Source organism: Hylobates moloch, unplaced genomic scaffold, assembly GCF_009828535.3.
Source record: "Hylobates moloch isolate HMO894 unplaced genomic scaffold, HMol_V3 SCAFFOLD_4, whole genome shotgun sequence".
NCBI classification, from domain to species: Eukaryota; Metazoa; Chordata; class Mammalia; order Primates; family Hylobatidae; genus Hylobates; species Hylobates moloch.
The window spans coordinates 89,760,599-89,774,433 of record NW_026652279.1 but is presented as its reverse complement, the minus strand read 5'-3'; the positions used below and the strand labels follow the sequence as shown (position 1 = coordinate 89,774,433).

At 38.4% G+C, this 13,835-nt stretch overlaps 1 protein-coding gene across 3 annotated transcripts in view; it reads right to left on the bottom strand.

Moving 5' to 3' along the window:
• HSPH1 (heat shock protein family H (Hsp110) member 1) overlaps positions 1 to 13,835 on the bottom strand; it is a 25,845-nt gene extending 12,010 nt beyond the window's left edge. Inside the window, exons 1-10 of one of the 3 annotated variants that reach the window (XM_032150534.1) lie at positions 13,429 to 13,569; positions 13,091 to 13,158; positions 12,919 to 12,969; positions 10,263 to 10,320; positions 6,976 to 7,116; positions 6,060 to 6,182; positions 4,278 to 4,377; positions 3,045 to 3,178; positions 2,383 to 2,627; positions 1,395 to 1,623 (exon numbers count right to left, since the gene is read on the bottom strand). In XM_032150534.1, the coding sequence (XP_032006425.1) occupies positions 1,395 to 1,623; positions 2,383 to 2,627; positions 3,045 to 3,178; positions 4,278 to 4,377; positions 6,060 to 6,182; positions 6,976 to 7,116; positions 10,263 to 10,320; positions 12,919 to 12,969; positions 13,091 to 13,158; positions 13,429 to 13,569 (1,290 nt within the window). The other 2 variants (XM_058437707.1, XM_032150533.2) reach the window with 2 other exon arrangements.

The window sequence follows — 13,835 nt, the reverse complement described above, 5'->3', positions numbered from 1 at the left end:
AAAAAAAAAAAAAAAAAAAAAAAAAAAAAAAAAAAAAAAAAAAACACATTCCAGAATTGTTTCCAGTATATTTCATCTAAACAAAGAATTTATTTTACTATCTAAATACTATACCAATTACTAGGCACAAAGACAAATAATATATCTTAGGATAACAACAATTAATCAATAACAGGTTTCACAAGGGATTAGGAAAAAAGCCTGGTCTTTCTAGAAATGCCTTGCTGATAGCAATTTCAAAGTGTATCACTTTTGAATATGTGTAATACATACATACATGAACAGTTCTGTCTACACTGCTTTCCAAATGTCTGAGAAACCCCTAAAAGGGCCATAACGTTCATATTTTCAAGTAATTTTGTAAATGAAGCAAGCAATGGTAAATTCAAATTTGGGAAAGGCAACACCCAACAGATCGGTGGACAATTCCCTATTTAGACAGGACATATAAAAATAACTAAATAGATGATTAAGCTGAATAGACCAAAAAAGTCAATTCATCATTTACTATAGGATCCTTCAAAAGAGAGGCCAAAATTAGCTCTACTTCTGAAGAAAATATAAACTTCCAACATTTGAAGGAATCAGAGTTAATTAAGGAGGCATATTCCATTAGGAAGAAAAAAGTAAAAACAAAAACCCCATGGAACAGGATGGATAATGGATTATCATCAATAATTAGTATCTACATATTCTCCCTTGTATAAGTATACAAAGGCAGTCAGTCTAAACATCTTTGTTTACAGGATCCTGTTTTATATTTTAAAAACTGCTACTAGCTTAAAACTCAAATATGTTAACTTGAAACTTTATTTAAAATTGTATTTAGATCTTGACTATAATATCCTAAATATAAACTAATATTTTCTTTTTTACTGAATAACTTCTAGATTTGGTGTTTTTCACCAAACTAACTTCATGCTTCTGGGCTGCCTTTTTATCTGACAAGCAGATTAAAAATCAATCTGGGGATAAGAGAAGGTTATCTATTTTCTAAAACTATTTGTTAATACTCCTAACACCCTGAAAACTTGCCCTAAACCAATTCCTTATTATATCAGATTACCATTCTAATTCCCTGTGTGCTTTTTAAGTAACAACTACCACTACCACACAGCTAATTAGTGTTTCAGCTGTGTTTTCTTTGATATCCTCAGAATCATGCCTGTTTTTGATTTCCAGCTTGAGAAACACCAGCTTGGTAGTTCTTTTAATTGAAATTTACTGGATCTTTTAGATTTGAGTAGCCTTATCTCCCTACAGCTTTACAGGTTTGTTTAAAATGTCTTTCTGCTACCTAGATACAGGTCTCTGTTTATTATCCCACCATGATGACGTACAATGGAAACTGTTTAAGGACTGTACACCAAGCAAAAGCAGAATTGAGAAAGTACCTGTAACGCACATCCTCTAGCTACTGCTTCATCTGCATTGAGTGTTGTGCTAATATCTTTTCCAAAGAATTTGGCTATTCTTTCCTTCACAGCTGGAATTCGTGTAGCACCTCCAACAATCTCAACTGCACTCACATCTTCTACTTTGAGATGAGTTTGTTCCATCAGTGAATAAAGGGGTACTTCTATCTTTTGCAGAAGTTCAGCACAGAGTTCTTCAAATTGTGACCTTAGCAAATATAAACTTGTTTTCAGAAAAGTTAAAACCAATATCCTGTCCTACTTTTGACAACCCAATGAATTTCATTATTTTCCCCCTCAGAGACCTTGGATCCCACATGGGCCAAGTTTAGCTGTATTGTAGTTTATAGCTCTTTTGTTTTTGATAAATATACCAAACAGGTGCAGAAAGATGAGGAAGACAATCACCTGGTATTACTCAAACAAATCATTTTACATGCTTACGACTGCCATTTTACCTTCTAAAATTTTCCCCCCGAGACAGTCTTGCTGAGTGCAGTGGCACAATCATAGCTCACTGGAGCCTCAAACTCCTGGGCTCAAGGGATCCTCCCACCTCTGCCTCCTGAAAAGTTGTGACCATAGCATGTATCACCATGCCTAACCCTTCTAAATGTTTTGATCTGATTCTCATTACTTTCAATGGTTATTTCCAGTCCCTGCACAGTATCTCTGTGAAACGAGTATTAAATTACTGGCCCACAAATACTAAAAAGTGAAAATACCAAGAAGACTTGAGGGTAGTACTTAGACCCATCAGAGTACTTAGCAAAGGTATTTTTAAAAGCCCTCTTCGCATAAGTGTCCCTAGAGCTAGCGGTGATAAACAACAGCATCTCCGGCCACAAGCATGTAACACACAATTCTGAAATGTAGGCCAAGACTCACAACACCCACTAGAACTGACACCTGGGCTATAGTTTCAAAAAAATTTCCATCTATTTAATCTGTAGAATTCAAGACACACCTGTTCATCTTTCCGGAAACATCTTTATCATTCATAAAGCATTCGATATTCAGTGGAAGGTCTGTGCTGTTAGAGCTCATTAGCTTTTTCAGTTTTTCACATTCCTGATAGAGACGAAGCAGTGCTCGTATTTTGGATTTTGCATCCAACTTGTACTTAGTTTTAAATTCTGCACAAAAATGTTCCACTAACTTTTCATCGAAGTTTTTTCCTCCTAAGAAAGGATCAAAAGCTGTTCCCAGTACCTAATTTGGTTGAAACAACAAATAGTCTGGTTATTTTCAATCACATTTGTAACTAGAATCTTAAATATTACTACTCAAACAATTAAAGACTAAGAGACTCAAGACTATATTTAAATTATAACATGAAATCCAAATCAGTCAGGAATAAATCTCTAAGATATTTTTGACTTTTAAATGACTACACAGAAAATAACTGTAAAAAGCCTTTTCTTTCCTAAACAAGAACACTTAAGAGTATGCTAAGACAATTACATCATCTTTATGGAGCTCAACCTTAGCAACCGTTTCTTGTTAACATCTTTACCTAAAATAAAACTCTTCATTACCAAGAAGAAAAAGCCTAGTAAAGAGGCTCAGTAGCTTAAAGTCACAACACTTAACGTGTTTTGGACACTGAGTACCAATGTATGACTTTACCTTCAATTTTCCCTTGTTAAAAGCACAAGCAGACACTTGAAAAGCTGAATGTCCCATATCAACAAAAACCACTATCCGAGGTTTCTCATCCAGGCTTGGGAGATCCTGCTTATAAATTCCGTAATTCAAAGCAACTACAAAAAATAAGTATGTTTCAATTCTTTGGTTCACATTTTCTTAGGAATCTCACTGTTACATAAAATTATACAGGCAGGAGGCTTGACTATTAACTTGAAACAATTAAAGGTGAACATATTACATTCCTTTTATACCTGACTTCACACTGATTTTCTTGGAATTAATTATTACTCTCTTTCTGATTTCAGAACAATGCTCTATCGCTTTTCAATATATGGAGATGTGTTAGACAAAACATATGGCGTGAATACAGTGAAACATAACCATGTATCACAGACAGTATCAGACTCATTATGCAATACTTACATTTTAACCACAACCTGCTAGGACACTGCTTATCCAAAAAAATTAAGAATTTAATATACAACTACAGCAACTGCAGTTCCTACCAATTTTCTTTTAGATCCGAGGTAAACAGCTGATCAACCTTAAAAAGTTTTTTTTTTTCCTGAACTTTAAACAACTGTATTTCTAAACATGTATACCTAAAAACATATTTTTACCAATATTTAACAGTTTTCCAAAAACCTAACAGAAATATGTGAGTAAAACTTTTCAGCATAGAAACTGATTTTTTGTTCATCTGTAATCATAATAAACTACTAAAAGCTCAAGAAAGAGATGCTGTAATCACCACTGTATATCCACAATACCTAGCATAACACATTCAAATAGTACAGGCTTAAAGCAATATTTGATAAATGATCACCTATCTACAGTTCAGTAGATAAAAATGTTTTTTTACACTAAACCATTTACTTGTAAGCCAAGGTAGTGTCGAAGCCCAGAATTTTAAGATTGTGGGAAAACTTGCTTCCTAACTATAAATGCAACATAAGGAAACAAAGCTAAATCCAACCTACATTTTCAAAGGATTAAAAAACATCAAAGAATTCTAATGAAAGCAGATTCATAAGTTTGATAAAGTACCAATTTCTCATTAACCATAAGCATTTTAAGAGGTAGACTTTTGTTTTCAAATCTGACTCGACTTTTTAACAGGTTGTGTTTCTGTATCTATACGAAAATAACAGCACTGAGAACATCTTTAGTTCTGATAGTATATTCACTTCTACACAAATGCTTTTTCCTTACCAGCTGTCATGTCATTCATAAGTCTTAAACAGTTAAGGCCAACAATCTGTGCAGCATCTAATACAGATCGCCTCTCAGCATCTGTAAAGAAGGAGGGGACCTACAAACAAACAAACAAACAAAAAATTTTGAATTATCTAGAACACAAAACATACTTAGAAATTCCTCACAAACCACTTATAAATCCACAATAGTCCAGCTAAGTAGGTGCCTCGCCAAGTCACGAAACAGAAATAGGGCTTTAGTTTTCTGCAAGCTCCTTAACCATCAGAAGCAGTAACTACTTTTGAAAAGGCTGTCCCAAAATTACAGGATCAAAATAGTCTTTCTTATAACCAAGTTCAAGCTGAAATAAAAATTAATCAGGAGTTTCATAAGACATATTCAAAGTTACACAAATCTAAGAGAAAACTTGAAATTAAAGCAGATCAAATCTGCTTCCAAACTAGTCGTAAGTTTCTACTGGCATTAGGAAATTATAATGCTAGGTCAACATTTAATGTTCAATATAATTAAACTATAGGTAAAAACTACAGGAACTTAAAGAGCTAATTCTAACATATGCCGCCACTCTTTCAGTTCTGCTATTCACTGAGGTGCTCTTTAATTCAGTCGACCTGTTAAGATTACAAAATCACTTTTTGGCAAAGCCTGTCGATTTTCCTAAGAGTAAAAACAACTCAAGGGCTGAAGTTTCTTACAGCACTGACTTGAGCTATTCTAGTTGTAATTCTTTTTTGACTGCCTTCTAGTGCAGCACTTCGGGATACTATTCAAGAAAAAAAGCATCTAACAACACATTCATAGAATCATTTAAGTGCAAAGTACCTAAGAGAAAGTTTAGTATGGTCATTTTTCAAAGTTGTCCAAAATATTTGTAGATGCTTGAGAGAGACATGAGCAAGAGCAAAGGTGGATCTCTGCTCACCTTTCAAATCAGAACACTTCGTCCGTCAGTTTCTCAGCTCACCAGGGGAAAAAAAAATGTGGCAAAAAAAAAAAAAGGAAGGGAGAGAGTGGGGAGGGAGAAGCCACTGACTTATAACTTAATTCTTTAATTTTGCCAGAGATTAAAACACTACCCATCTTGCAAGGACAACAGGAGAAATGTTAGCCCTTCTGCCTCCTTCATTCATAAGGGCTTCTTGCTGACTGATCTCAGCTGGCCACATTGCTCATACTATAGCGCAAAGACCATGCTGTATTTAAGTCCAAAAGCATACCCCACAACCTATCAAGAAGTGACCCAAGACACCTGGGTGAGCAGAATTTACTTTTTGGTGTCCAAATAAAAGATGACTTTTGTCCATTTCAAGTACCCTTTGATAGTCTAACTAGTAATTTTCCACTGAAGGTAACAGGCTTGCTAGTGTTAAAAATTTAGGTTTTGTCACTACTGGTAAGCTACGTTTTAAAACTCCGAATACACTGGTTTTTCAACGGAGGGTAGAATTCTTTCACCTGTGAAAAGCTCCTGTGTTAAATGTACAAGCCTGATAGTGCAGCAACTAACTGTATTAGAATACTCACAAATGGAACCAGTCAAAATCTGTATTTTCAAAAAGCCTCACAAGAGATTTTGATTTCCAGTCAAGAACCTTTGCCCCTTCTGGCTAAAAATATTACTCAAATCTACTTTGTAATGCTCTGGAACACATGTTAATACAGTCCAGTAGAACATGATCTCTAGTAAAAGAACAGCTTTCCCACATTTGATACTTAAAAGTAATACAAAGAACGCAAAATGAAATAAAACACACTGCCTTGCTGAATTATACTTACTGAAATAACACAATCTGTTACTGGTTTCTTGAGGCTGTTTTCAGCAGTTTCCTTCAGCTTAGTCAACAACATGGCTGTTATCTGCTCCACACTAAATAGATGTTCTTCACCCATGTACATTACCTATATTGAAAGGAAAAAATGTTTTAAACATTGTAGTACTTTAAGCTACATGCCAATATTTAACTTCCAAAAATTAGCACACATTCCCTTCCACAAAATCTTTATTTTATTGTTGTAGTTGTTTGGGGAAGAAGGAAAAAAAGGAGGAAAAAGGGAAGGGGAAAGAGAGAATGGGGAGAGAAAGGAAAAGAGAAAAAAAGAAAAAGGAAGAAAGAACTTCTACCTAAAGATGAAGAGGAGCAGAAGAAAGCTAGGGCAGATATACCCCACCCAAAATCTAAGTCAAAACATTAAAGAAGGTAGTAAATTTCCACTCTAACTGAAGAGATGAATCACTAGGATAAATATTATTGTGTGTTGATCACAAAACAGGAATACCTCTGCAAGTTTAAAAAAAGATTCCTGGTGTTATTACACTATTGCTCTCCAAACAACTGCAACTGGGTTGTCTCAGAACAGACTTGTTTGATACATGACCACAATGTCGATTTTTTTTCCAACATCAAATAAACCTCAATTTTACAACTGCCAAAAAGTCTAAAGAAACACAAATTAAGTTATAGCATATATACTACCATTTGAATAATTTTCAAAGACAATTTAGCATCTATCTACTATGCTTTAAAAGGAGCTGAATAAAAAAAGAACAAAAAGACCACCTGGTGTAATTAAGAAATTTAAGTAATAACTCAAATAAGTTCGTATTTTTAAGTATTAATAAGTTGGTATTTTTCTCTACAGATGGATGAAGGAGTCTCCTATCAAAGAATCTAAGGTTGTTCAATTATATTACCTTTATTCCAACTCCACCATTTTTCAATGGAACCAAATCGTAACTTAAGTTTTCCTTCTCCTTTTGAATGAAGGGGTCATTGAACGCTCGACCATGAAATCTTTTGAAGTTAGACACCGTATTGTTTGCATGAGTGATTTGCTGCAAAAAGAAGTTTGAGATTTTAATTTATTTAATTTCACCACCTACCAGTAACTTTAGTAATTTTATTTATTCATTTTACAACTCAAACCAACCCTATGAGTGCACATAAGTTGCCCTGAGGCCCATCGATTTCACTGAATTTCCCATCTATGAACAGATTTTATTTATACTTTTTTCTTCTCCTACAGAAAATGCCAGAAGGTAAGCAGCAAGAGGGAATAACAGGCAAAATAATGTGACTACAGACTTTAAAGAAGATTTCAAAATCTGCAAGATAAACTCAAAGACAGTGAAAACTACCACTAAAGCTCTGAACAAACACACTAGAATTTTATCACTTTGTTTCATTCCTTTTTTCCCTGCTAAAGTTGTGAAGTTTTATACCCAATGAATGAATAGATCTAGTAGCACTATAGTCAAATTATAGTTTTGTTTAAAAAAGTTAATTTTTGGCCAGGCGCGGTGGCTCACGTCTGTAATCCCAGCACTCTGGGAGGCCAAGGCGGGTGGATCACAAGGTCAGGAGATCGAGACCATCCTGGCTAACACGGTGAAACCCCGTCTCTACTAAAAGTACAAAAAATTAGCCGGGCGTGGTTGCAGGCGCATGTAGTCCCAGGTACTCAGGAGGCTGAGGCAGGAGAATGGCGTGAACCCGGGAAGCAGAGCTTGCAGTGAGCCAAGATCGCGTCACTGCCCTCCAGCCTGGGTGACAGAGCGAGACTCCATCTCAAAAAAAAAAAAAAAAAAAAAAACAGTTAATTTTTATAGCTGGGCATGGCAGCACATGCCTGTAATCCCAGCTAATTGAGAGGCTGAGGCAGGAGAATCGCTGGAACCTGGGAGGTGAAAGTCGCAGTGAGCCAAAATAGCGCCATTGCACTCTAGCTTGGGTAACAAGGGTGAAACTCATTCTCAAAAAAAAAAAAAAAATTAAAGTTAATTTTTATAGTCTAATAAATTGCTAAGTGGCCAGGATAAACACTCTGTGCCAGAAAATACATGGATCGCTACCTTTCCTAGCAATAGCATGAAATGCTAGTTATCTACACCAAAAAGTAGAAGACAGAAGAGTAATTCAAAAAGTTTCTAAGTGACCTAATGTTTTCAACTGCACGTGCATATTTTGAAGACTTGAGAGCCATGGTTTTTAAAAATAAGACATTGAACTGGTGCACATGTTTGTTAAACTGTTGTATGAGATGGTGTTTTTTTAATCCACCGTTTTGGTCAAATATTTTGGGTAAACTCTAGATTGAAAAGCCCCACTTCAGAGCACATTTCACTCAAGGGTACCTCATTTGAAATAAGAAATAACTAAGATTGAAAACTAAGACTTCTAAAATTATTAGCTTAAAAATACCAAAACAGTCTACCATTTACTTTTTCTCTTACCTAGTTCTTTGAATAAAGGGAAGAATACAGTTAGCTTGGCAGTACTAGTTTTCAAACAATACAGAATTCAAGCAAGTTTAGGTCTTAAAATTTTTTATGTGTCTAAAACTGAGATGAAGTATGTCTAGTAGTCTACTGGCCAAATGTGAGTCTCAACAGATTCTTCTCACGTAACCACAAAGATACAACAGAATTTTAGGTCTAGGCTATCAATATCCTCAATGGGCACATTTAAAGGATTGTTAAAACTGAAGTCCCACTATCCTTTTGAACATATTTTGAGTGTTCCTATTTCTCCTTTCCTTTTTCACCCCTTTTTGTTATATCTCTCTTCCAATGTAACAAGGAAATAAAGTTAAATCCAACCTACATATTCAAAGGATTAGAAAACATGGAAGCATTTTCTAATGAAAGCAGATTCGTAAGTTCGATAAAGTGCCACTTTCTTATTAAACATAAGCATTTTAAGAGATAGAGACTTTTGTTTTCAAATCTGACCTGATTTTTTAATAGGTCAGTACTAAATACATTCCATAATATATAATACAGTACTCAATCTAGTCCAAAATTTTCTTTCTTAGCAATACTATTTTCTGTATTTAGAAAAATGTTTTCTATTTCAAAGAGCCTCTCAAAGAACATTTCATATATCTTTTACTGTTTTTCTCTCCACCTCCAAGGGGTCTGTCTAGATCAGTGCTGTTCAACAGAATTATATGTAAGCCATAAAGGAGAGCTACCTACATAAAATTTTCTAGCAGCCACATTAAAAACTACTAAGAGATTAGATTAATTTCAATTAACTTAGGCCAATATATTTTAAGAACTATCACTTCAATAAGTAGTCAATAGAAAAAAATTGATGAGATACCATACTTTACTTTTCAATTTGATTAAAAAGTAAAAAATCTCATGTGTATTTTATACTTCACATTTTGATTCAGACAAGCCACATTTCAAATGCTCAATACAGTACATGGCTACCATATTTTTTAAACAGCACAGGTCTGGACAAAAATTTCTCCCAGTCCTACCTTAATTACTAAGTAACCTGAAAATGCTTTTAAACACATAACTTCTTAGAAGTTCCTTCTATAAAAGGAATCTCTTAAATGAGTAGCATGAGAAACTTCACAAGAACTTAAAATGTCTTGTTTATAATTTCTAAAAATTAGACAAATGAAAGGCAGCAAAAAGTTACTAAAAGTTAAGGTTGGCAGGCCAGGCGCAGGCTCACACCTGTAATCCCAGCACTTTGGGAGGCTGAGGCAGATGGATCACGAGCTCAGGAGTTCGAGATCAGTCTGACCCACATGGTGAAACCCCATCTCCACTAAAAATACAAAAACTAGCTGGGCGTGGTGACACCCGCCTGTAATCCCAACTACTCAGGAGGCTGAGGCAGGAGAATCACTTGAACCCAGGAGGCGGAGGCTGCAGTGAGCCGAGATCGTGCCACCGCACTCTAGCCTGGGCAACAGAGCGAGACTCCGTCTCAAAAAAAAAAAAAAAAAAAAGTTAAGGATGGCAGATTAGAAAGTTAAAGTCGATCTTAATAAAACAAGAGAAAGGGAACAGAAGGGAAAGAGTATCACCATCTGAAGGTTCATAAAGAATACTTGAATTACATTTTTAAAACTCAAAAATACACAAACTTAGGCACACTTTACCCTCTTGTATGTCTCTTGAGATTTTCCTTTTGAAAACTCCTCCTTAAAAAGTGATCCGAATTCTTTTAAAGAACATACCTGATTTTTGGCTGCAACTCCGATTGTTCTATTTTTTGATCCAAATGATATGACTGACCTAGAAAAAAATATATTTCAAAAATATTAAAAAGCATAAATGTTGATATTTTAAACTGGTAAGAGAAAAATTCTAATATAAATGTCCTACCCATTAGGGGATAGGGAACAAGCATAGCACAATTTTAAAGTCTACAGCTTTCATCAGATACTCAAAGGGGGCTTCCACTTAATTGCTGATCTGAGATCCAACCTAAGTGGCAGTTCTACTACCCCAAAAACCTCTGCTCATGGCTCAGGAATTCTCCAGGTTCCCAGTTATTATGAACCGAACATTAACTTTCAAAATGTTTTAAATACGTTAACGGTATTATTAACTTGACCCTACACACGACTAACAAAAAATAGGATGTGACTCTACCTTTCAGTCACCAACTCTGTACAAATCTAAATGTCATTGTCATACCGAATTTTGTTCTGATAGACCACCGCCTTCTTTAGGAATCAAAAGTTTTTATGCAAACGCAAGCAAAGGAACTCAAGTTACACCTCTGAAGTTTAAAGAGCACAAAGAGGTTCCCATCTGGGAGATTCTGCTGGAGAAAGAAAAAAATGATGCACAACAAGTACCACGGCAAAACAGAATATAAATGTCGAGGGAAAGGAGTGACCAGTTACATCAAATCTGTTTTGAAGAGATGGAAAGTGACTTGTAACTGTGAGACAATCTTGTCAGCCACCATGGAAATGGAACGGCACAACAACAGAGCAGAGACAAGCTCAAAAAGTCTTGTGAGGAGAAGGTAAGTGAATTAGGTTTTGGATTAGAGGAGTTATCTAATTCTGGATTACTAATTCAAATATAATCTAATTTTGGGTGAGTTACTCCTACCTGCTTAGGTAGGAGTAATGGTAAATGAGATGAGCAAAACGGGAAAATACTGAGGGCATTAAGTACCACCCTGAAGTTTAAATTTGCTATAATAGAAACATCCTCGAACTGCATTATCTGAGCCAAGTGTTAAATAAAATAGCATCCTAAAAGCCAGAGAAGTGTCCAAGCAGAAGCTAGACAAGAAATCGTCAAAATCAGAGCATCTTTGTAAGCTCTAAGTAACTATACACTTGCAGAATGGATCTACTCATTTTCCTAGGGGAGAATCAAATTAATTGTACTAAATAGCAATTAGTAGCTGACACAAGAGAATCAACCACAGTCATAGTTTAACAAACATATTAAGGGGAACTCCAATACTGCCCTCAGTTCACATTTTTCAGGGCCATACCTGTCGTCTTTGGTTTCACACAGTAGTCACTGTATAACACAATTTTTTTTCCCACTCTTCTCTGAAAAGCTTTTCTTTCTTTGTTTTATTGGATCAACCAGAACAAAGTATAAACTGCACCTAGGCATGAAAGCCTGAAATACTGTTTTCTTTCTTAATAAACTCCAATTAAAAAAACCCTAACCAAAACACAAACTTAGATCTGCAGGGGTAGACGTACAGGTTGCTCAGAACAGTCTTCCTAACGTTACTAACATTGCCAAATATTTCGCCTCAGATTTTCCACTCAACTTTCATAAACGTTCTCAGTACCCAAATAATTGTATTACCCCAGTCATTCTGCCTTTAGGTTCAATGTTTTCATTTTGCACTTTTCATCCTGAGCTTGGGACATTTGAAAAAAATTAATAGGTACAGAAATTTCCTTGAGATGGAAGCATTTGTTTTCATCAATGCACATGCAGATATGTTTGTATATATTCTCGTCCGAAAACATCCCTTCACGAAACTTTTAAAAAATGTTGCCCTTTGCCCACCCTATGCTCCCACAGAAGAGTTTACTGACGACATCCATCCTCTTGTGGCGTTCTAGCACAAAAGTATGCAATTTTTATTCTCTCTTAAATAAACTGTGCAAAATTAATTTTAAAAATACAGTTTACAATTCCTCATGAATGGCAAAGAGCAAAAAAAAGGACGTTTCACATCTTTGGACAATGATCCCGGGCATTAAGGCCAACAATGTTAGCAACGAAGAGACTGGGTAAAAAGAGGTGGGCTAATCTTTCATAAGACTGCTTCCGTGGTCGCTAACAACAATCCGCCTACTCACTGGACAAGCAGCGGCACAAGCTCTGGAAGCTTCCAGTTCGAGATTCACAATGCGGAAGAAAAAGCCCGGCAGCCCGGCTCCGCGGTGCGCAAAGATATGCGCGAAGGGAGGAGGACAAGCTGGGGGCGGCTCAGCCAGCTCAGAGAGGCCGGGTGGGGATATGGGGGCGGCCGCGGAAGGCGCAGGCTGCAGCCTGCCAAGAAAAGGGAGCGAAATTGCGGGCTCTGCCGCAGCCCGACCCCCAACAGGTTTTGAAAACCCCCAATAGGAAGCCCGCACAAAGTGACGACCCTTAGAGTCTCGACTCTGGGACTCCTCTCACCCCTGTGAATCCCTGAGACAATCCCTTCTCCAATTTGTGGTGGCAAGCCCCCCATCCCTCCCCTGGCCAGGTCGCTGGTCCCTAGTTCCACGGAGGGGTGCGCCGCTGCCCAAACGCCTCCGTTTGCCGCGGTGATCCGTATAGCCAGCCCGCGATCTTGGGTCCCCACACTAAGGGCCCAGAACCTCCTCCCATCCACCTTCGCAGACTCCCACTTACGGGGTGCACCGGTCGCTGAACTCATTGGCGATGGTCTCGATGCCCCCGGCCCGGGCCACCGCGATGTAGCAGCTTTGCGAGCCCACGTCCAACCCCACCACCGACATGGCCGGCTTGCGGTCCGCCTCCGCCTCGGGTCTGGGTCTGCGTCTGCGTCCTCCGGCCGCCTGCCTGCTTCTCCTGCTGCCGCTTTCTGCCCCGGCCGCGTTCTGCTCCGGCCCGCGGGGTCTGGCAGCTCCTCTGACAATCAGAAGGACACACGGACAGCCGGCCTGTCAGGAACCTCCTACTCCCCGGGGGACAGCGGCGGCTGGCTGACAAGAAACCCTGGGAGAAAGCGGTGCTCAGCCTCCGCGGGTCGATCCGCACCTCGGGTTGCCTGCCTCACTCTGGCGCGGATCGCACACCGGCGCCGGCGCTGAACTACCGACCCAAAAGGGGAGGTCCCAGTTCCTCAGCCTTATGTATCGCACTGATCAGAACTTTCCAGAATCTGCGGCATTTACTCACCGGCGCCTCCACCGGCCCCTCCACGTGCCACTTCCGCTTCCTTCTTCTCGAGCCTTCTGGAAAGATTCTACCCAATGGGCAGCCGGTCCCCCGAGAACGGCCGCCGTTGCCATGGCAGCGACAGGGCCGCTCCCGTGCCATTGGCTCAAGCCTGCCTCCGCCCACTCCCGCCCTAGCCGGAGGCATTTTGCTGCCCTAATAAAACAGGCAACGAAGAATGACTCCAAAACTCGGAATAGTCACAATTTACTACTGGGAGGTGGTGTCCGACCCTTAACTCTAAAGGGAGTCTGGGCGGGCGGAGACAGACCGCATTTTTGCAGAGACCCCAGACACCAGGATGGTGGGGAGGCCGGCCAGCTGTCCGGAGAGCATGTTGGGAATCGTAGTCCGGCCGGGAGAGGTGT